Below are 24,817 nucleotides of genomic sequence, written 5' to 3'. Positions count from 1 at the left end.
TTGGTATTGATTTTGGGAGTTTTGGTCCCAACATTTTAGGAATTAGGGGCCAAAAAGGGCCCAAATAAGCATTTTCTTGGTTTTCGCACTATAACTTTAGTTTAAGTTAATAGAAATCTATGAAATTTTGACACAAGGTTTATGACTACAAAAGAACGGTTGGGATTGATTTTGGGAGTTTTGGTTTTAACAGTTTAGGAATTAGGGGCCAAAAAAGGGCCCAAATAAGCATTATTCTTGGTTTTCGCACAATAACTTTAGTTTAAGTAAATAGAAATCAATGAAATTTAAACACAATGTTAATGACTACAAAGGGAAGGTTGGTATTGATTTTGGGAGTTTAGGTCCCAACAGTTTAGGAATTAGGGGCCAAAAAGGGACCCAAATAAGCATTTTTCTTGGTTTTCGCACCATAACGTTAGTATAAGTAAATAGAAATCTATGAAATTTAAACACAAGGTTTATGACCATAAAAGGAAGGTTGGTATTGATTTTGGGAGTTTTGGTCCCAACAGAATAAGGGGCCCAAAGGGTCCAAAATTAAACTTTGTTTGATTTCATCAAAATTGAATAATTGGGGTTCTTTGATATGCCGAATCTAACTGTCATGACTGTGTATGTAGATTCTTAACTTTTGGTCCCGTTTTCAAATTGGTCTACATTAAGGTCCAAAGGGTCCAAAATTAAACTTAGTTTGACAAAAAATGAATCAGTTAGGTTCTTTGATATGCTGAATCTAAAAATGTACTTAGATTCTTGATTATTGGCCCAGTTTTCAAGTTGGTCCAAATCGGGGTCCAAAATTAAACTTTGTTTGATTTCATCAAAAATTGAATAAATGGGGTTCTTTGATATACCAAATCTAACTGTGTATGTAGATTCTTCATTTTTGGTCCTGTTTTCAAATTGGTCTACACTAAAGTCCAAAGGGTCCAAAATTAAACTTAGTCTGATTTTAACAAAAATTGAAATCTTGGGGTTCTTTGATATGCTGAATCCAAAAATGTACTTAGATTTTTTATTATGGGCCCAATTTTCAAGTTGGTCCAAATCAGGATCTAAAATTATTATATTAAGTATTGTGCAATAGCAAGTCTTTTCAATTGCACAGTATTGCGCAATGGCAAGAAATATCTAATTACACAATATTGTGAAATAGCAAATTTTTTTTTAATTAGAGTTATCTTTCTTTGTCCAGAATAGTATATAAGCAAGAAATATCTAATTGCAAAATATTGTGCAATAGCAAGATTTTTTTTTAATTGGAGTTATCTTTCTTTGTCCAGAATCAACTTAAATCTTTGTTATATACAATATACAATGTATATTCTTTTTTTACTACCAACTGATAAATTAAAATAATCTTTACCATTCAGTGATAACAAGCAGTTTTTTACATCTTAATATTTTATGATGTATTTAAATGAGTAGTTATTGTTGCAAACTCCATTGTTAACTTTAAAAAAAAATCTTTTCCTCTGAAACTACGTCACTAAACTCATCCTTTCTTTAGCCATGGCGTTGTCAGTTTATTTTCGATATATGAGTTTGACTGTCACTTTGGTATCTTTCGTCCCTCTTTTCTATCTAGTTTAAAAATATGTCTGATGTCCACCATCATAGGGATAGGGGTAAAATGATTTTGTTGCTGTTATCATTAAAACCACTATATACAGGGAAAATCTTACAGGGACAGTAATGTTCAGAATGTTGATATCTACATACCATTTACATTAAAACTGTCACAATCTCTTACAGTAGTTATTGTCCTTAAATGACAAATAATAACAACTTTCACAAAATTATGTCTATTATCTTGAAAATTATAACCTTAGACATAATATATCTAAAAAATAATTCATGGAAGCCATAGATTGTTTGAACTTTACACATGGCCTGGGCCGTGATATTCAAATTTTATCCAGAGCTTTAGCGAGGGATAAAATTAACGAATATCACGGCCCAGGCCAGGTGTAAATTTCCAACAATCTATGGCTTCCATGAATTATTTCGATTCTAATAGGACAAATATGGTCATTAAAATACTGAAGCAAGGGTTGGTTTGGTGTGTGTGTGGCTGATCTTTTTTACTTTGAATTTTTTTATAACGTCCTAATTCAATTTCCAAATTATGATCACTTACATGTAATTTTGTTAAAAGTTGACGACTATTAAAATTGTTTAGATTGTGCAAGTAGTCCTCGAATTTAATTTCATTTTTAAGTTTACTATAAAGATAAAGTTTTGAACTGTTATCAATATTTGAAAGTTTTTCAAGAGTGATGTTATGATACTTTTCCTGCACAATATGTTTAAAAGTTTTTTTGAGTGAATTTTTTATAAGTTTAAAAGGTTTATCAAAATCAACATATTCTTCTTCATCAAGTATTAAATTCTTTAAAAATATGCTTGGCAAAAGTGTACCAAGTATATATTGTTAGATAAAGCTCAAATATCTTAATAAATCCTCAGCTTGCATGGGTTATTTCGTGAATAACCACTAGAAGAAAAAACTGTTTAATTCTTCTAATTCTCAAACCCAACATTTGCCATTTTTGATTTACATGATTTTCTTGTAAGATTCCGTCAAAGCCAAAGTTGGCATTTCGTAACTTAAAGGAGCGGCCATGTTGACTTGCTGAAATTAGTAAATGTGCAAATAATGCAATAGAATAGAAAATAAAACAAAACCTACCTCAAAAATCAGTTTTAATACAATATCATACGAATTTGATGGTTCACATAACAGAAAACTTTCAACTTTAGTGGTCTCATTTGTATGACGTCATGTTTTGAAATGACTTAAATGCGCAAAAAAAATTAATAGACTTTCGAGGAATTTTATTTTATTTTTATTTTGTTGATTTCTCTGAGCTCTTGTGCATTACTTCTCTTCTTCTTCTTCCAGGTAAGGAACCGGATTCATTGCTGAATGTTAATGGTTCCGCGCGAAAACTTTACGCAGTGTCGGGCAACACAGAAAGATTTCTCTTGGCTATTTACAAATTACATTTAAAACGTTCGCAGAAAAATATACAATTAAAATTATTTACAACTGGTTTTCCTACTTCCTTTCAGAGCATGCCTTCAGGGCAGCTCTGAATCCCTCAACGGTGTTGGTCGCTGTAACTGTTGTTGGTAGGTTGTTCCAGTCCCTGATTGTCCTCGGGAAGAAAGATTGGCCGTAGGTGTCTGTACTTGTTCTTTCTTGGAAGAAGCGGTTTTTACCTCTGGTCCGGTTATCATTCGGCGTCAAATATTGGTGACGGTCTATATCTATAAGTTCATGCTGGATCTTGAATAGCATGCACAATCTATTTGTTTTCCTCCGTTCTTCGAGGCTTTCCCACTTTAGATTTTTAACCATATTTGTGACACAGCCAGGTGTTCGGTCTGTGTAGTTGTTATTCACAAATCGTGCAGCTCTTTTCTGAACCTGTTCAATTGCCTTGATTTTATTTTGAGCGGTTGGGTCCCATACTGTGCTTGCATATTCCACTGCAGGTCTTACCATGGACACATATGCAGCTGCCTTTACCGGTTTTGTACAGCCTTTGAGGTTTCTACGTATAAACCCCAAAGTTCTGTTTCCTTTGCCTACTGTATTGTCTATGTGTTTATCCCATGTTAGGTTGTTACTGATGGTTACTCCAAGATATTTACTTGCTTCCTCTGTGTCTAGAGTATGACCGTGAAGATGGTACGATGTTTGTATCACTGGTCTATTTTTGGGGGATATTCTAATGACAAGGCATTTTTTGGCATTAAAACTCATCTGCCATTTGTTTTCCCAGTCTTCCAATGCTGTTAAGTCCTTTTGGAGAAGTTCACTGTCAGCTTGGTTGGTGATGGTACGAAAGAGAAGGCTGTCATCCGCGAACAATTTGGTCTCTGATGTAGATGCTGTTTCTGGCATGTCATTAATGTAGGCCAGGAACAGTAATGGACCAAGGACTGTGCCTTGGGGTACACCAGAGAGTACTGGTACTTGTGAAGAGACGGCACCCTCTAATATCACGCTCTGCTTTCTGTTATGTAGGAAAGAGCGAATCCATTTATTGGTTTTGGGGTTGACGCCGTAGTATTCCAACTTGTGTAGGAGGCGGTGATGTGGTACCTTGTCAAATGTTTTTGCAAAGTCAAGCAGGATGATGTCTACTTGGCCGCTACTTTTTAATTTCGATGCAATGTCGTTGATGGTTACAATTAGTTGGGATTCGCATGATCGTCTTTTGCGGAATCCGTGTTGTGCATCAGTTAGTATTTTATTTTTGTCAAAGTGGTCCATGATGTTGCTATGTACAATATGTTCTAAGACCTTACATGTGATGGAAGTTAGAGATACTGGTCTGTAGTTAGATGCTAGGTGCCTTTCGTCTTTTTTAAAAAGTGGAACTACATTGGCATCTCTCCAATCTTGCGGGACTTCACCAGTGTTCAATGATGTTTGATATAGGTCTGTGAGTATAGGAGCAAGTTGTTCTGCTGCTGCTTTCAGTATAAAGGCTGGTATTGAATCGGGACCAGTAGCTTTATGCGGTTTCAGGTTTTTTAATAATTTGTGGACTCCGTTGGTACTAATTTTTATGTCCTTCATGGTGGAGTATGGACTTTTTCCTTTATCCGGAAAGTTATTTAGGTTTTCTTTGGTAAATACTGACTGGAATTGGTCGTTTAAAATGTCAGCTTTACTCTTGTTGTCACTTTGCAGAAATCCCATTTTGTTTTTTAGCGGTGCCACTCCTGTCCACTCCTGACCTTTGCTCTTGATATAAGACCAGAATTTCTTTGCATTATCTCTATAGTCGGAACTGACCTCTTCCATATACTTCTTGTTGGCTTGTCGGACCTCCCACTGCACTTCTTGTTGTAGTCTTTTATACCTGTCCTTGTCTCTTTTCTTTTTAGTTTTTCTCGCCTTCTTGTGTGCTTTCTGCTTTTGGTTTATTTTGCGTCTAATGGTTGTATTGATCCATGGATGAGTGTTTCTTCCAAGGGTCATTTTCGTTGGTACTCTTTTCTCTATGGTGGTTTGTACAGTTGTTTTAAATGCCTGCCATAAAGACTCAACGCTTCTATCTTTGATGTTTTTGAAGGTAGTTATAAAGTTTTGTAGATCTTCCTTTATATTATGTATTTCAGCTTTTTTCCATAGAAATATTTTTCTTCTGACTGGTTTAGGTTTAAGTGGTTTACAAGCCATATCTATGAGGACGATGTCATGGTCGCTGTTTCCTATTGATGGTAATGGTTTGCATCTTAATTTAAATGAAGGATGAGATGTAAGCAATAAATCTAAGGTATTCTCTTTTCGTGTTGGAAAGTCCACAATTTGTTCTAGCCCGTTGTCAGCTACAAGTTCCAAGAATGCCTGGTTGGTTCTGGTGGGATACTGTCTATGGTCTATAGTTTGTTCTGCCCAGTTGATATCGGGTAAGTTGAAATCGCCACCAATAAGGAATATGTCTTTTTGATGTTTTGCTCTGATGTTATTTATTTCGTCTTCCATTTTATTCAAGTATGTGTCATCTGTTTTATCAGGTGGTCGATAAAAAGCGCCTATAAGCATTTTCTTTTTTCCTTCTAAGTTAATAGTGCCAGTTAGTAGTTCTATTTCTGTGCTTTTTATGATGTTACCCAGCTGTAATGTTTGTTTAGCTGCTATCAATACCCCTCCATGGGGGTCCTTTGGGCGATCTCGGCGTTCCGTGTCATAATGGAAGTAGTCTGGTATAATCTCGCTTGATTTGATGTTTGGATCAAGCCAGGTTTCCGTGCCTATTATTACATCTGGCTCAGTTGACTCAATGATTGCTTCGAGTAGTTTTCCTTTTTTTCTGAGACTTTGAAAATTGATGTTCAATATTCTTAACTGTTTTTTAGTGACTGGTTTGGTTTTAGTTGGTTTTGGTGATGATGTCATGATCGGTATATCAGTGCTGAAAGATGTTGTGTTAAATGATGGTGAATTAATGCTGGAATCTGATGTTGATGGTATTGATGCTTCTGATATACTGTCCATCATTAATGGATTGGTCGATATATTTTGTATTGAGTGCTTGCTGTCATCTCCATTTGGTATAAAATATATTTTGGTTGAAGAATTGTTTGGTTTGCAGCAAGATGGGCAAGTCCATGTGTCTTCACTTTTGCCTAGGTTGCTGTATTCTGATGTTGACATACCAATGCAGTTTCTATGTGTCCACTTATCGCAGTCGTCACAAGCTATGGATTCTATTTTACATGCTTTTTGGCATATCGTGCAAGGGAATCTTGGTCGTCTTGGTCCTGGGTTTGTCTCTATGCCACCCAGTAAGAGTAAGATTAGTCTTTGTGTACTCCTCTCTCGGACAGTTTTAAATTTTTGTTGAGTCAATTGAATATGTTTTTTACAGCTTTTTATCCAGTAGTAAGTTTGTACAGATGTTGTTACTGGGCTTAGATGGTGTTCAGATAGGTATATGTTTACCCCTTCTAGAGCATTATTTTTGTAGATGCAGTCCTGATGTGTTGGTTTGTATTTATGTTGTGGGGTAAGTATTACTTGGTGAACAGTAAAAGCTTGTCTTGTCCAAAGAGTAAGTGTAAGCATAAATACAGTATAATAAAACATTTCGGTTGATGATAATGTATCTTATACTAACGGTACTTACAATATTATGGGTGTTCCAATCTGAGTCTTTGTGTTATTTTCAATCTGAGTCTTTGTGTTCTTTTCAATCACTTCAAGAGTCCAGTTCTGGAAGAGAAAACATTGGTTGAGTGTTTTGTGTGGTGATCCTATACAAGAGGTAAGTAGCAAAACCTGATAAGATTAACTCACCTAGAATTTTACTACTCGTCTTGTCTGTTCACTTTTGGCACCCAGTTTGTTTTCTTGGTAGCTTGAAGATGTTGATTAGAATAAGGAGTTCAATTCCTCTTGTTCAACTCGGATTTGAATAAATTCAGATTCTTGGTCAATACTGAAGCATTCGGTGTAAGTGTCCAGCAAGATGTTTTTAGTAATCGCTAGACTCAGTAGACGTCCAGGATGTATGCCGTCCTTGTTGTTGATCGACAGGTTGACTGATTTACGTGTTTGTCTTTTCCTTCTCTTGCGCCCTCTGAAAAAGTATTTGCTTATTTTGACTGATGTTTTGTTGAGTCTTCTGTTGAGTTCATATATTTTACCATTTAGTTCCTGTATTTGTTTTGTCGCTAGGAAATCCTCAACTTTGTATGTTTCTGGTCTTTTATGTCCTTTACTCTTGTTCCAGTTTGATATAGAAATAAGTGGGCAATCGATAAATTTTATTTCAGCATGTTGATAACTGTCAATGATACTTATAGCTCTTTTGTATTGATCTTCTATAATTTTGATTGCTCTGTTGTTATGAAATTTCAATTTTATATATTTTCCTTCCTTTGCCGGTGGTGAGATCACAGGTCCCGGACCAGAGGTAAATAATGATGTGGTGGTGTCGCTTCTTTTTATTATGCATTCGAAAAAAGAATAACAGTTATTTTGTCTTTTTTTAATTGCACTTTTTAAAACAATAAAATCAGCAAAGGGTCTGCAAATAGGTTCCAAGACATGTAGATTTATGTGGGAAGTATATTGTAACAGCCATTATTATGTATATCTCTGAGTCGGTGCTAAGTATAGATATATCAAGAATTTTATCACAGTGTTGTTTACAAAGCGAAAGAAGCACGTCATATTAGAATGTGAGTTTAAGGTAGCACAATACAAAGATTTTTCATCCCCAACCAGACATCTTTAAACTGATGTAATTCCACTCATCTTTCTTTAAATTTTATAAATGAGGTAGCAAAAGAAAGAAGAAGAATTAATCTTCCAAATTGTGATAGTTTCATTATGACATAATTATTACATAATTAATTGTTATGTAATTAGTTGCCATATTGTGATGTCCATACTTGAATGAATTTAGCTTCTTTGTTATTCATAGCATCCCAAAATATTTTATAGATTCTTGCACAACACAGTTTGACCTCCAAAACTGTGTCTTAGATTTTTCCTATTGTATTTCATTCTCTTATAAATCTACAATGAAATATGCAACAATAATTCATAAGAGACCACTAAATTCAATTGGGTATAAAATTTGTTCTATTGATGTTTTTGGAAATCTGAGACACAGTTTTGGAGGTCAAGCTGTGTTGTACCAGAATCTATTAAATATTTTGGGATGCTATGAAGAACAAAGACGCTAAATTCATTCAAGTGTGGACATCACAATATAGCAACTTATTACATAATAATTAATTATGTAATAATTATGTCATAATGAAGTTATCACAATTTGAAAGATGAATCTTTCTTCTTTCTTTTGGTACCTCATTTATAATATATAAAGAAGGATTAGATGAATTACATCAGTTTAAAGTTGTCCGATTGGGAGTGAACAAATCTTTGTATTGTGCTACCTTAATAGTCCTAGTTGTAACTAAATAAAACTGTACAGCAAAAATTAGTAAGACAAGATCTACAAATAATTTAACACGGTGACAACAGTAAAGTTTTTGTCAATAAATGGTGATTTTTTTTACTACTTTTAATATTGGCATTTTTTTTCCAAAATCTTACAAATTTATAACAGGTGGATTTTAATCATAAGGTCAAGATCTACAAAATCACTGAGATCGTCATTCAAATGTACAGCAAAAGTTTTTTTTGGGTGGATTCTTATATGTTGTCATTTTCGTTTAAAATCGGTATTGAATCAGATTTCTACCCGGACAACTCGGACTTTTTCATTTGGTGTTGAAAGCTGGTTCCCTTCCTTCAAAATTCAGTGTAATAAATTATCTTTTATTGTTTTAAATCACCAAATCCATTAGGTATTTTATATTAGTATGAAATTGCTACTTAATATATTACAACGTATTTTACCAGTTTTTAGCGCATTTCATATATTACTTAATTTTATCGTTTAACATTAAATGGTTTGCTTTTATTCTAAACTTATATAAAGCAATAATAACAGATTTTTAACCTAAACATGAGATAAGATAGTTTTAAAAAAAAACACCCAAGTCCCTGTATATATGCCATGTAAAAAAAAACCCAACAACTTTCTTTCTTTTATATGCATGTGCTGTACATATTTCTAATGTGTTTAAAAAAATTTTAATACGACATTAAGGGTATATACTCCATTCGGAGGTGCTCCTACTTAAAGGAGGCTAATACACAGAAGAAGAAGTAGCTCAACATATATCGCGAATTTGACTGTAACAGTTTAAAGGAATGTTTACAAAAAATGGCCACCGAGTAACAGGAAAAATTTGTATGAATTGATCAGTAAAGATGTCAGCAAAAACAAGTAAAGTTTCAAAAAAACAAGAGCTTTCAGAAAAGGTATCGTTTCATATTCGAACTTCAAATCTATAGGAAATGAGTGCCTAACAAAACAAAATAGTCCTTTTACATAGTTTACATACCTACTAAATATTAAAAGTAAAATTCCAGTACTACAGATTTTAAGTACAGAAATAGTATCTATTTAGGAGCAATTATCTATGCTGAACACATTAAACCTGCTGCTGTGGCACAAACAGGATCCATCCTTCTGGCGGAACTCATAGCAATTCTCATTGTCCTAGAATACTGCATAATTACAAAAAATATTTACAATGCAATACAAAAAAATCAAAATTTTCTCTGACAGTCAAAGCGCTGTTGGATTACTTACACTGAACCAACCCCCAAACAGCTACATCTCCGTAATAAGAGAAACAAAAGAAAACATTGAACATCTTAGGCAAAAAGTACTAAATGTAATTGTATCATGGACACCAGGACATGCCAACATAGCTGGCAATGATGAGGCTGAGATCCTTGCAAAAACAGCGGCAGAGGAAGCAAAAGAACTACCACTGGAAAATAACGTCATAACACTGCAGAACGTCAAACAAGCAGCATATAAAAGTACAGGAAATAAATGGCAGAGAAGATGGGAAATATCTGAGAGAGACACAGACCTTTATGAAAAATACCAACTACAAAACACTCAATTATGTATGATTTCCCAACTAAAGGACATTTCAGTATATCCGCCCAACTAAGAACTGGCTATACAGAACTCAATTACTACATTTTTTGTACTACAAGAACCGAGTAGGGCAAACCAACGCCATAGAGTCATGCACCTGAAACGCCCCAACATTTCCTTCTGGAGTGTCCCTGCTATGAAAACGAACGAGAAGATATATTACACCAAATATCCAAGGAGGTCGGGGTCAGAAACTTGAATTTAGCTACTATGCTAACGAAACTGGACGGAGAGAACACCAGAAGAGACAAAAGCCAAACTACAAACAGTGGCACATTACATTGACAGAACGGGCAGATTTAATACTGCTGTTCCACAATCCCAATCTTAACCAGCGCATACCAATTTAAAGCACAGAGAAAAAATACGTTGAAAACGCACCAGAAAGAAAAACCGCACATTGGGACAATTCGTGCCAACAGGCCTTAAGATTGAGGATTGAGGACCTATGCAAAAGTAGCTGTGTACTCCAGAGATGTAGCTATATTATATATACCATTTGTATACAGGGGTGGATCCAGCCATTTGTAAAAGGGGTTCCAAACCAGGATAAAGGGAGGGCTTCCAACAATATTTCCCTTTCAAAATCATTGGTTGTAAATAAAAAAAGTGGTCTTTCCATGAGACACCAGCATGATGAGGTTTACATGGTTTAATTTTTTGCTTGAAAATTAATTGATAAAATATTTTTTTAACAGGTACAAGAAATACAGAAAAGACAACAAAACTGGTTAAAACAAAGAAATGATCAAAAAAAGAAGCATACTTCAGGTTTTTAAACATTTTTCTTCTGTGTCTTTGTATTCCAATTGTGTTTATCTTTTGCATGTGTATAATTAAAGTGTAGTTTTACATTGTAACTGTATCTTAAAGGAATATATACACTTTGAATTTGCCAGCTAGATTGTACAATGATATATTAAGTTGACCATTATTTACTGGTAAATTTAAATGTTTGCAAAATCCTGTCTTACATAGATAGTTTTAAAGTTCAGTTTATTTGGGATAGTTTTAAAGTTCAGTTTATTTGGTATAATTTGAAAGTTCAGTTTATTTGGGATATATTTAAAGTTCTGTTTATTTGGGATAATTTTAAAGTTCCGTTTACATGGGATAGTTGTAAAGTTGAGTTTATTTGGGATAGTTTTAAAGCTCAGTTTATTTGGGTTAATTTTAAAGTTCAGTTTATTTGGGATAATTTTATTGGAGAAACACTTTTTTAGTTATGTTTTACTGCATTCTAATTTCAAAGTCTTGAACTTCACTTTATTTTTTTTACAGTCAATCCAGAAACAAAAACGTCTATAGCATCTTGTCCAGACAAAACAACAAATTCAACATCCTCAGACAGTAGTAGTAAAAGAAACAAATATAATACTGAATACAGTGTGGAAAAGACAACAAATATTCCATCAAAAGATAAATTTCAATCATGGATTGAGAAGAGAGAAAATGCTGAAAAGTTAATGGAAACTAAAAATAACATACCTGATGAACCTGATGTTTTAAAAATCTCCAGTTCCAGGGCACCAGGATATGCTACTCCAGATCCAGAATGGGATCCTTTAGCCCATTATAGTAGTCATGGCAGGATTCATGGACAAAGCAACCATGGAATAGATGCAGCAAAGAGTATCATGTCACATCAAGATTTTGATGATATGGCTAACAAAATTGTTGCTCGTGTAAAAAATGAACTAGACATTCCTTACAAATCTCACAGTAAAGTGTCAGATAATTTTTCAGAATACAAAAAATCCAAAGAGAGTTGTGACAGAACAAAACGAGATCAGGAACAGAACGATTTGATATCCAGTCACTTCTGTGTAGAATGTAAGACATTAATGGTAGGTCTAATTATAAAATATAGGTAACATCACATTTGACCAGACTGTGTAAAGAGGAGCATGTAGATAAAATGGTCATGAATGGAGCAAGACCTATTTTCCAATCAAAAGCACTTAAAATTAGGCTTTGTTTTGATAGGGTTAGGTTGCTAAGTTTTTATTTTTCTGTGCATTGTGTTGTTGATATTTGTTTCCCTTTTTAGCTCACCTGGCCGAAGGGCCAAGTGAGCTTTTCCCATCACTTTGCGTCCATCGTCGTTAACTTTTACAAAAATCTTCTCCTCTGAAACTACTGGGCCAAATTAAACCAAACTTGGCCACAATCATCATTGGAGTATTTAGTTTTAAAAATGTGTCCGGTGACCCGGCCAACCAACCAAGATGGCCACCATGGCTAAAAATAGAACATAGGGGTAAAATGCAGTTTTTGGCTTATAACTCAAAAACCAAAGCATTTAGAGCAAATCTGACATGGGGGTAAATTTGTTTATCAGGTCAAAATCTATCTGTTCTGAAATTTTCAGATGAATTGGGCAAACGTTGTTGGGTTGCTGCCCCTGAATTGGTAATTTTAAGGAAATTTTGCTGTTTTTGGTTATTATCTTGAATATTATTATAGATAGAGATAAACTGTAAACAGCAATAATGTTCAGAAAAGTAAGATTATCAAATAAGTCAACATGACGAAAATGGTCAATTGACCCCCTAGAGTTGTTGTCCTTTCTAGTCAATTTTTATACGCCCGTCAAAATTTTGACGGGATGTATTATGGTATACAAATGTCCGGTGTCCGTCCGTCTGTCCGTCCGTCTGTCCGGCGTAAACATGTCGCATCGTAACTTGAGAACGACTTATCCAAATTTCATGAAACTTAATATAGTTGTTTCTTATGATGGTCAAATGATCTGTATACTTTTTGGTGAAAATAAGATTTAAACTTTTTGAGTTACGGCACTTTATAACTAAAACAGGGGTGTGTTTTTTTCACATGTCGCACTGTATCTCAAAAACTATTCTTGATTATGACTTAAAACTTTAAACACTTCTTAGTTATATTAATCTCAATATCTGTATACTTTTTAGTGATGATTCAAAATTTCATTTTTGAGTTATTGAGTATTTTGTAAAAAAGGGGGAGGGTTTTTTTACATGTCGCGCCATATCTCAAAAACTATTTATGATTATTGCTTAAAACTTTACACATGTCTTTGTTATATTAATCTCAATATCTGTATACTTTTTGGTGATGATTCAAAATTTCATTTTTGAGTTATTAGTATTTTGTAAAAAAGGGGGAGGGTTTTTTTTACATGTTGTGCCGTATCTTAAAAATGATTTATGATTATTGCTTAAAACTTTACACACTTCTTTGTTCTATTAAATATAAAGATCTGTATACTTTTTGGTGATTATTCAAAATTTTATTTTTGAGTTATTGAGTATTTTGTATAACAAGGGACGGTTTTTTACATGTCGCGCTGTATCTCAAAAATAAGTTATGATTATTGCTTAAAACTTTACACACTTCTTTGATATATTAATCTAAAGATCTGTATACTTTTTGGTTTTGATTCAAAATTTTATTTTGGTAATATTTAGTTTTTGTAAAAAAAAACAGGGTAGGGGGTTTCACATGTCCCGCCGTGTCTCTAAAACAATATATGGTTATTGCTTAAAACTTTCTCATAAACTATTTATGATTATTGCATAAGACTTCCACATAAGACGTCGGGCGTATCATGCGCTCATGGCGCAGCTGTTTATTAACAATTTTCATAAAATTTGTAAATTTTTACTAACATTTTCCACTGAAACTACTGGGCCAAGTTCATTATAGATAGAAATAATTGTAAGCAGCAAGAATCATTGAATGTTCAGTAAAGTAAGATGTACAAACACATCACCATCACCAAAACACAATTTTGTCATGAATCCATCTGCTTCCTTTGTTTAATATTCACATAGACCAAGGTGAGCAACACAGGCTCTTTAGAGCCTCTAGTTTTTTCTTTCTTCCAAATTAAGTGTTATCCATACCTGCCAACTTTTCAAAATGCCCATGGGGTTTTTGCGTGCAAGATGGCTCTCATAGTCCTACAAAACCTTTAAGAGGGCCTTCAAATATATTTTAATGTTGTTTTTTTTGGCTTTTTTTATACTTTTACAAGCCTATAGCCATTGTAAAATTAGTTAATTTGTTTAAATTGTGGACACAGTTGCTCTTTTAAAATATCCATTTGGGAGCCTCCATGGGGGAAATCCCCCGCAAAAAGTGACAGTTGGCAGGTATGGTTATCATACATTTGACCAACAACTCTCAATTGTTTTTTTTAACCTTTTGAATGCATCTGTTTTGCATTTTTACACGCCCCTCAAAATTTTGACGGAACGTATTATGGTATACAAATGTCTGGTGTCCGTCCGTCCGTCTGTCTGTCCATCCGTCTGTCCGTCCGTCTGTCTGTCTGGCGTAAACATGTCGCACCGTAACTTGATTACTTATCCAAATTTCATGAAACTTAACATAGTTGTTTCTTATGATAATCAAATGATCTGTATATTTTTTGGTGAAAGTAAGATTAAAACTTTTTGAGTTACGGCACTTTGTAACTAAAACAGGGGTGTGTTTTTTTCACATGTCGCACCGTATCTCAAAAATGATTCTTGATTATGGCTTAAAACTTTAAACACTTCTTAGTTATATTAATCTTAATATCTGTATAATTTTTGGTGATGATTCAAAATTTTATTTTTGAGTTATTGAGTATTTTGTAAAAAAGGGGGAGGGTTTTTTTTACATGTCGCACCATATCTCAAAAACGATTTATGATTATTGCTTAAAACTTAACACATGTCTTTGTTATATTAATCTAAAGATTTGTATACTTTTTGGTGATGATTCAAAACTTTATTTTGGAGTTATTGAGTATTTTGCAGGGGAGGGTTTTTTTACATGTCGCGCCGTATCTCAAAAATAATTTATGATAATAGCTTAAAACTTTACACACTTCTTTGTTATATTAATCTAAAGATCTGTATACTTTTTGATTTTGATTCAAAATTTTATTTTAGTGATATTTAGTTTTTTGTAAAAAAAAAAGAGGATTGGGGGTTTCACATGTCCCGCTGTGTCTCAGAAACAATATATGGTTATTGCTTAAAACTTTCTTAGAAACTATTTATGATTATTGCATCAAACTTCCACACAAGACGTCGGGCGTATCATGCGCTCATGGCGCAGCTGTTTTTTTACATGTCGCGCTGTATCTCAAAAATAATCTATGATTATTGCTTAAAACTTTACACACTTCTTTGCTATATTATGGGGACGAAGTCCCCAATAACAGTAGAAAATTCAAAAAAAAAAAAAATCGGAAAATTTTTTTCCCGATATTTTCATTGTACTAATGAACTCAAAATCATTCAATTTTTTTTTGTCGCGTTTTTGAATTTCCGGATCTCGAAGAAATCTACAATGTACTTCCTTTTCCGGTCTCGTTTGTATGAAACTTTGAGTAAAATATATATTTATCAGTCTTGTATAAAATAGGAAGGAAAGCAATACCAATTTCATTTTTAATAATTCCTCGATATAAAAAAACGTAACCTGATGATAGCGTTTCTTTGTTTACATTGTATATGACATCATAACTTTAATAACGTCACAACTAAAATCCCTAACAACAGAACCAAAATCCGGGAAACGTTACGGTATTTCCATTTCTATTTTTTAACAAATATTAAAGTTACAAAAAAATAATTCATACAGACTTCGTCCCCATTTACAGGTAATGCCTGCCTCATATTAATCTAAAGATCTGTATACTTTTTGGTTTTGATTCAAAATTTTATTTTAGTGATATTTTGTAAAAAAAAAAAAAACAGGGTTAGGGGTTTCACACGTCCCGCCGTGTTGCAAAAACAATGTATGGTTGTTGCTTAAAACTTTCTCAGAAACTATATATGATTATTGCATAAAACTTCCACACAAGACGTTGGGCGTATCATGCGCTCATGGCACAGCTGTTTGTTTTCAGTATGATGCAAACTTTTAAAAATATTTCATAAGTTATCAGGTTTTTGTACATTCTTTATTGTAGATGTCATCAGAACATGTGCCAATGATCTTAACACCATGTGCTCATAGCATGTGTCAGTCATGCTGTCAAGGGAGATCACTCTGTCCACAGTGTGCTTGTACAATCTTATCAAAGACATGTAATATAATGTTGTTACAAATTATACAGAATCACCATAAATCAAGGGAGAGAACTGCAGAAAATCGACAGAGACAGACATATTCTCCTGATAACTATAGAGAAAAAGGTAGAATACTGAAAATGAAATAAGAAAAGGGGGGGATACCTTTTTCCTTTTAAACTATTTTTTGGCTTTTTCAAGGTTTTATTCACTGTTTTTTAAAATACATCTATATATTGTTAACTGTTTTTTTTTTTTAAACATATGTATATTGTTTATTGCTTTTTAAAATACATATATACTGCTAACTGTTTTCAACCCACATCTAATGAGAGTAAGACACTGTATCTACTTTCAAGATCATAACTACTAAACACAAAGTATATAACAAATATTTCTGTCTAAAATCATTACTGAAATAGTATCATATCTCAAATTAAACAGGAAAAAAACTGTGCCAATGGATCATTGAAAGTGTAACCTCTTTATAAATTATATGAGGGGAGTGTTGTTAGTCAGTTATTTACATGTATTAAACTAATTTTTGTCGAGCCTGCAACTTTTGTTGCAGAAAGCTCGACATAGGGAAAGTGATCCGGCGGCGGCTACGGCGGCTACGGCGGCGGCGGCGGTGTTAGCTCACTTCTTAAAAGCTTCATATTTTAGAAGGTGGAAGACCTGGATGCTTCATACTTTGTATATAGATGCCTCATGTTACGAAGTTTCCGTCAGTCACATGTCCAATGTCCTTGACCTCATTTTAATGGTTCAGTGACCACTTGAAAAAAAAGTTCAAATTTTTTGTAATGTTGAATTCTCTCTTATTATAAGTAATAGGATAACTATATTTGATATGTGCGTACCTTGCAAGGTCCTCATGTCTGTCAGATAGTTTTTACTTGACCTCGACCTCATTTCATGGATCAGTGAACAATGTTAAGTTTTGGTGGTCAAGTCCATATCTCAGATACTATAAGCAATAGGGCTAGTATATTCAGTGTATGGAAGGACTGTAAGGTGTACATGTCCAACTGGCAGGTGTCATCTGACCTTGACCTCATTTTCATGGTTCGGTGGTTATAGTTAAATTTTTGTGTTTTGGTCTGTTTTTCTCATACTATATGCAATAGGTCTACTATATTTGTTGTATGGAACGATTGTAAGGTGTACATGTCTAGCGGACAGATGTCATGTGACCTTGACCTCATTTTCATGGTTCAGTGGTCAAAGTTAAATTTTTGTGTTTTGGTCTGTTTTTCTCATACTATATGCAATAGGTCTACTATATTTGTTGTATGGAACGATTGTAAGGTGTACATGTCTAACAGGCAGATCTCATGTGACCTTGACCTCTTTTTCATGGTTCAGTGGTCAAAGTTAAGTTTTTGAGTTTTGGTCTTTTTATCTAATACTATATGCCTAGGTCAACTATATTTGGTGTATGGAAATATTTTATGATCTTTATGTCAGTCGCACAGGTTTTATTTGACCGTGACCTCAATTTCACAGTTCATTGCACAGTGTTAAGTTTTTGTGTTTTGGTCTATTTTTCTTAACATATAAGTAATAGGTCAACTATATATGTTGTATAGAAGCATTGTTAGCTGTACATGTCTGCCTGGCATGGTTCATCTGACCTTGACCTCATTTTCAAGGTTCATTGGTCTATGTTTAGTTATCTTGGTTAATGTTAAGTTTATGTGACAGTTGTTATAAAGCTTAGCTTTATACTTAGGACTATCAACATAATATCAATGATTTGTATAGAAGGCGAGACATTTCAGCGTGTGCACTCTTGTTACAATTTAATTGTGAATTATATGAAATTATATTCTTGCAGCTAAAACAAAACAACAGCATCTTGATGAGTACGAAAATCTTCAGACCAGACAAGAAGTTCTTCGCATTGAATCGAGGGAAATTCAAGGTCATATGAGTAAATTAGCCAATAAAATTGAACAGCAGAGGCAGCAACAGCAAAACATTGAAAGAGAGGAGAAAAAAGTCAGAGACAAAATTCAGAGCTTAAAAGAAAAATTAGTAGAACTAGAAAGTCATAAAAAAGGTTATGATAGAGAAATTGATGATATAGAAATGGAGAGATCAAAAGATAAAAACAAATTAAATATGGTGCAGGACACTCTGTCATCTATAGAAATAGAAATGGAAAAAGTGAGTTAATCTGTAATTGTTTGTAGTCATAATACCGTACTTATTATCTGCAGGATACTTTTTTGTTTCTTATGTGATAAATGTTACAAGACATAGCTGTTGCCTTTGTGACGTCCCTACCTAATAAAGAAAAGAACTTGGTTCTATAATGATGAGTCTGAAACTGACTTGCATGAATGCTAATGTAAGGGTATACAACATGTGCAATACACAGCAAGTGTCAATCTTAAGTCCTATCCTTAAAAAGGATCTAAATCAAAATATAAAGTGAAGGTGACAAAAAAGAAGTATGTATATACGTCGAAAATATATTTGTTTGTTAATATTAGTGGATATAAATTGCGCATATTGGTTTTATAAAATCATGTCATTATTGAGATAAGTCACATTTGGTATTTATTACAGTTTTTCATATTCCTACTTAAAATGAATAAGTAAACATGATATAGAAAACAATGGAATTACATACAAATTTATGCTAAATCTGTTAAATTGTTTTTCAGTTGAGAATCCAGTTAGATGGACGGTGACAGAAAGAAATAGTTTGAAGATAGTAACAAATATTTTATATAGGAAATATTATCATAAAAGAAAAGATTGACAAAACAGACATGTTTATACAATTGATTTACTCTCTATGAGTATGATGCCAGACTACAACAATGTGGGACATATTATTCAACTGTATTTAAATGAATATGTCAAATATTGAATTGCTGCAGTACACGTACCTATAATTCTCTTGCATATATTTAAACTGTTGATTAACAAGGAATCTTTTGTAAGCTCATTTGATGATTTATTATCATGATTATAAGGGATAAGTATGATTTATTATCATGATTATAAGGGATAAGTATGATTTATTATCATGATTATAAGGGATAAGTATGATTTATTATCATGACTATAAGGGATAAGTATGATTTATTATCATAATTATAAGGGATAAGTATGATTTATTATCATGACTATAAGGGATAAGTATGATTTATTATCATGACTATAAGGGATAAGTATGATTTATTATCATGACTATAAGGGATAAGTATGATTTATCATGATTATAAGGGATAAGTATGATTTATTATCATAATTATAAGTGATAAGTATGATTTATTATCATGACTATAAGGGATAAGTATGATTTATTATCATGACTATAAGGGATAAGTATGATTTATTATCATGACTATAAGGGATAAGTATGATTTATTATCATGACTATAAGGGATAAGTATGATTTATTATCATGATTATAAGGGATAAGTATGATTTATTATCATGACTATAAGGGATAAGTATGATTTATTATCATGTTTATAAGGGATAAGTATGATAAAATATATATACATATGGTGGACATGGTTGAAATCATTAATCCTTCTTAACATTTTAATGTAATATATTCATTACCTCGTTTGAATTGTCAGATTGATTTACAAGGCTTTTAGTCTCTGCCACGATTTACTGTGGGACCTTTTGCTATTTTTATACCTTATCATGCTATATTATTAAAATTAATCAAAATTTCTCTGAAAAATTGTTAGAAGCATCCTTTCCGTAAGAGTGAGTGCTGTAGAAAAAAAAACCTCTTCAAGGTATGACATATATCACCATATGCAAACAATTTATAATATTGTTATTTTTGTATTCAAAAGATAACTAAGTATAAAAATGGAAGTACTTGTTGTAAATCAGTTAATACAAATAATATTAGTTTTAATTAAGGAAATAGTGTGAACTAATAGCAAATTAAGCTGTTATTTCACCTGCAAAGAAAGATTTTAGAGTTTTTAGATTTTTTATAGACTTTAAATCTTCAGAGGGATTTCAAATGGTGCTCTAAAGCAGAATTTTATATGTGTCTGTATATATCATAAGCTTGAACATTTTGTATGTAATTTTAAATTGTTATATATATATTTAATATATTATGTTTTATTTATGTTGATAATTTTGAAGCCATTCCAATAAAATATAATCTCAATGAGGTTAATATATAGATATGATCCTTGTATGATTTGCATATTAGGGAATTTGTGTATATGAATTGTTGAGAACACTTCCGGTAGTGGCTCTTGACGTTGTTTATTATGATAGACAACTTTGACCAAACTACTTTTTGTAACCAATGTAAACAATCTGGCGGCGACAAAAGCACAATCTGGCTCTATGTTGAAAATATTTATTTTCACTTTGCCTAATTGTTAGATTAAATAATAAACACAAAACATTCATTTGAATGATAATAAGATGTTTTTGTAGTTCATGCGCCTGGCTAATTCAAAAATACATATATACAACTTGTGTGTGATAGAGGTTACTGTGGAAAAATAAATTCCTTATCTCAATTTTAAAGAATTAATAGGATTAATGCCTTTTTAAAGGAATTTATTGGTTAATAAACTGGACCAAACTTAAGTCAATCACAAACATATTGAAAAACTCCTTCAGACTTTGATTTGTTTGTTAGAAGGATGTTCTAAATACATACTGGTTGTAAATGCATATTAGTACACAGTGATGTTACCTGCTTAGAATGTCTTGTATTTCAAAAGGTAGACCTAGACAATTGATATGTGTATACCTAGATTCTGATGAATTGGTATTTACGAGTTTCTAGTGTCCAAAGTTGAGGTTTTAGAAAGAAAGATCAGTGTGTGTCTTGTATAATACAGGGACAAAATTACAATTATCACTCAAGGCATTGACTGAAGAGTTTAAAGTAACAAATGATGCTATGGGACAGCAAAGATGCCAAGCTAGAGGAGCTAAAGTGAAGATCCGGACAGGAAGAAAGTGGAAAGCGCAGGATGCAGTGAAAGAAGCAGAGACAAGACTTAGACATAGTGTCATTGTCAGTGTCACAGCAGTAGGGAGATGAGGATTTGGTATGACAACTAAACCAAGGTGGGATACAGCAGATAAGAGGGGAAAGAGAGATTTGGTACAGCAGGAAGTTCGACAGATAGAAGAGAGCAGGAACATCACGGCAGTAGACATGAAGCAGCAATGTAGCTGGTTAAATTGTCAAGTAGCTAGAAGAAGATTAATTTGGAGTATGAAGGGGTACCGTTTAAGCTTCCTACTGAGATCAGTACTACCAAGTCCATCAAATCTCTATACATGGGGGTTGATAGAAGATCCAATGTGCACCTTATGCAAAGACAAACCAGCATTTCTACATCATGTGTTGTCATGTCAAGTGGCACTAAAAGATGGTATGTACACATGGAGACATGATAGGGTCCTAAAAACAATAGCAGCGAGGTTTGACATCATCAAGAGGAAGAGGTTTGACATAATTAGGAGGAAGAAAAAAAAGGTCAAGAAACACATCATTTTCGTAAACTTTGTGAAGGCTGGAGAGAGCAAGGACAATGGCCTTGGGATCCTTGCAACAGCAACAGACTGTCAATTAACTACAGATATTCAGCAACGTATAATCTGTTTGTCAGAAATAGCAGCAACATTGGTCAGACCAGATATGGTACTATAGTCACAGGGAACTAGGCAAAATGTTTTGCTGGAACTGGGAGTCCCTTGGGAAGAAAGGATGGATGAGGCTCACAAAAGGCAGATCGCAAAATACCAACAGCTTGTAGAAGATTGCCAACAGAGGCTTTGCTGTTGAAGTAGGGTGCAGGGGCTTTGCAGGACAGACAGTATGACAGGCTCTCAGGACCTTAGGAGTGTAGACAAGCAGAAGTGTCATCACAGTGGATATGGAGGTAGAGAGATGACCAGAGATGAGATCTGGAAAAGTGGCATTTAGAGATCTGAGAATTAAGATATGTTGTGTAAATAATGGACTTAGGCAGCAACCATTTGATTTTCTGGGGGGGGGGGGGGGGGGGGGGGGGGCTATGGTTTTTTTTTTCTGTACAAACTTTTTTTTTTGCCTATGGCAAAAAACAATCTATTTTTTTCGCGACAAGTCGAAATCAATTTTTTTCTTTCAATTTTAGCATTACATATAGTGGCAGCTGGGGGTGAAACAAACAATTTTTTTTTCTCAGAATCAAAAACAAATTATTTTTTTCTCTAAAAACTGGAAACAAACTTTTTTTTCCAAAAAAAACCATAGCCCCCCCCCCCCCCCCCCGAAAATCAAATGGTTGCTGCCTTATGATAGAAGAGAATTTATAACAGCTCTGATGAAAACATCAATCGGTGACAGTGCAGCAGTTTCATCAGATAACATATCGGGAGCAATGGAAGCCATCCAGTTTCCAAACTGATCACCTGAGCCTGTTGTTGTTTGTTGTTGAATAGCTCCGTAACAGCCAAGGAAGGAGAACTCCAACTGATGATGGAACTAATTCAGCATTATAACGATGTTTACAAGATAAATGATGTGGTGAATATAATATACATTGTAACTCTAAAAAGTTTTATTTTTCCATAAGTTCTCTAAAGATAATTTTTAACTTCACCTTATTAAGTCCTTTTTGCTTAAAAGTTTTCTATTTTCATTAGTTCTCTATGATACCTTCTTACTTCACCTCTGTCAATCCATTTTGCTTATGTTTTCTATTTACATTAAATAGTTCTTTCAAATACCATCTTACTTTTCCTTTGCAATCCACTTGATTCAGACCTGGGAATAATTACTTTCATATTTTTTTTTATTAAGTTATAAAATACTTGTAATCAGTGTAAAAATGAAATTGACGAAAAAGAGAGTAGGTCCGGCTGAAGATACAGTTTTGATCTTGTCTGTACACTAAAAATCTCTGTAGATGTGAAAATATTATTCTTAGTTGAGGACAGCAGTTGTATTACTTAATCTTATAAAAGGTTAAAGAGTCTACATTCAATATTTATAATAAGAGTACTTGCATTATAAAGTTCATAGATCTATTTTTAGTATTTTAACATATTAAGTCATTTTTAAACGGATTTTTGTGACAAAAATGTCGGTTATTGATTTGGAGATGTACGGCGGCCGGTCGGGCGGTCGGGCGGCAACCAAATGTTGTCCGTGCATTTACTCATGAACCGTTCAACCAAAGCTTTTAAAATTTTAATATGTTGTTACAGACAACAAAATGAAGGTCAAGTTCAATATAAATGACGATTTTGACTTTTACCGTTCAGGAGTTATGGTTCTTGGAAGATTGAAAAATGGCATTTCCAGTCGTGTCCGTGCATTTACGCATGAAATGTTCAACCGAAACTTTTCAAATTTTAATATGTTGTTACTGATGACAAAATGGAGGTCAAGTTCAATAATGTCGATTTTGACTTTTACCGTTCAAGAGTTATGGTTCTTGAAAGATCGGAAAAATGGCGTTTCCATTCATGTTGTTGCATTTACTCATGAATTATTTTACCTAAGCATTTCAAATTTTAATATGTTGATACTGATGACAAAATTGAGGTCAAATTTGATATTGACAATTTTCACTTTCACCGTTCATCAGTTATGGTTCTTGTGATATTGGCAGGACACAAATAAATGTTAATAAATCCGGTTTGCTGTCGTTGTGACAGCCTCTTGTTAATGAATAATTCAGGCAAAATTTCAGTGTGTCCACTCATTAGGGTCCCGCCAAAGGCGGTCCCCTATAGTGATCAGTCTGTCCGTCCGTCCGTCCGTAACACTTTGTGTCCGCTCCATATCTAGAGAACCATTATGATTTCATACTTAATACTTTACATGTTTATTAACCACCACCAGAGGGCGTGTCATGATGTATGTACAACTTCCTAGGTCAAAGGTCAAGGTAAAAAAACTTTGGTTTCAGTTGACAACCCTGTGTCCTGAGGTGAAGATCGTGTCCGCTCTATATCTTGAGAACCGTTATGATTTCAAAGTTTATACTTGACATGTATATGAACCAACACCAGAGGGCGTGTCATAATTTATGAACGACATGCCTAGGGCATAGTTCAAGGTCAAAAACTTTGGTTTCAGTTGACAACCCCATGTCTTATGGTAAAGATTGTGTCCGCTCTATATCTTGAGAACCGTTATCATTTCAAAGTTTATACTTGACATGTATATAAACCAACACCAAAGGGTGTGTCATAATTTATGTGCAACTTCCTAGGTCAAAGGTCAAGGTCAAAAACTTTGGTTTCAGTTGACAACCCCATGTCCTATGGTAAAGATCGTGTCCGCTCTATATCTTTAGAACCTTTATCATTTCAAAGTTTATACTTGACATGTTTATAAACCAACACCAAAGGGTGTGTCATAATTTATTTACAACTTCATAGGTCAAAGGTCAAGGTCAAAAACTTTGATTTCAGTTGACAAACCCATGTCCTATGGTAAAGATACAATTTTTTAATGCACATTATTCACAGCGGGGCCCACAGAGATGGCTCCCATCTCAATGATATCTAGTTCTTACTAGTACGAGGTTGAGAGCTATATCCCTGGTTGGTTCATAGAAAAGCCTTAAAATTCATATTTGCTACTTCTTCTAATATGGCTTTTAAAATTAATCGCTAAGACTGGTTGGCTTGAAGTCAGAATAATGTTTCTGAATATGGTGACATCTATACTATTAAACGAGAAGACCT

General features: G+C 33.6%; 2 protein-coding genes across 2 annotated transcripts; both read left to right on the top strand.

Annotated features, from left to right (window-relative positions):
* The first annotated feature begins 9,221 nt into the window (after window positions 1-9,221).
* Window positions 9,222-18,886, top strand: LOC139512854 (probable DNA double-strand break repair Rad50 ATPase). The gene is made up of 6 exons (XM_071300783.1): window positions 9,222-9,367; window positions 10,760-10,832; window positions 11,343-11,908; window positions 16,009-16,234; window positions 17,949-18,280; window positions 18,784-18,886. Exons 1-6 carry the CDS (start codon window positions 9,317-9,319, stop codon window positions 18,808-18,810), a joined length of 1,275 nt encoding a protein of 424 aa, XP_071156884.1. The 5' UTR covers window positions 9,222-9,316; the 3' UTR covers window positions 18,811-18,886.
* Window positions 18,887-21,176: 2,290 nt separating this feature from the next.
* On the top strand, window positions 21,177-21,782 carry LOC139511002 (uncharacterized). Its single transcript, XM_071297566.1, has one exon. The coding sequence runs from the start codon at window positions 21,177-21,179 to the stop codon at window positions 21,780-21,782; it is 606 nt and encodes a 201-aa protein (XP_071153667.1).
* The last annotated feature ends 3,035 nt before the right edge of the window (window positions 21,783-24,817 follow it).

The sequence above is a fragment of the Mytilus edulis genome, chromosome 2 (genome assembly GCF_963676685.1).
Source record: "Mytilus edulis chromosome 2, xbMytEdul2.2, whole genome shotgun sequence".
Classification (NCBI taxonomy): domain Eukaryota; kingdom Metazoa; phylum Mollusca; class Bivalvia; order Mytilida; family Mytilidae; genus Mytilus; species Mytilus edulis.
Note: the sequence above shows the minus strand (reverse complement) of the source record. Positions and strands in the feature narration are given on the sequence as shown.

Bases quoted from the DNA above. Each gene is read 5' to 3' on its own strand.
- LOC139512854 (XM_071300783.1), top strand. From the start codon at position 9,317: ATGTCAGCAAAAACAAGTAAAGTTTCAAAAAAACAAGAGCTTTCAGAA. The intron at 10,833-11,342 runs GTTTTTAAACAT...TTTTTTTTACAG, and splicing joins AAAAAAGAAGCATACTTCAG to TCAATCCAGAAACAAAAACG. The intron at 11,909-16,008 runs GTAGGTCTAATT...TCTTTATTGTAG, and splicing joins TAGAATGTAAGACATTAATG to ATGTCATCAGAACATGTGCC.
- LOC139511002 (XM_071297566.1), top strand. From the start codon at position 21,177: ATGACAACTAAACCAAGGTGGGATACAGCAGATAAGAGGGGAAAGAGA.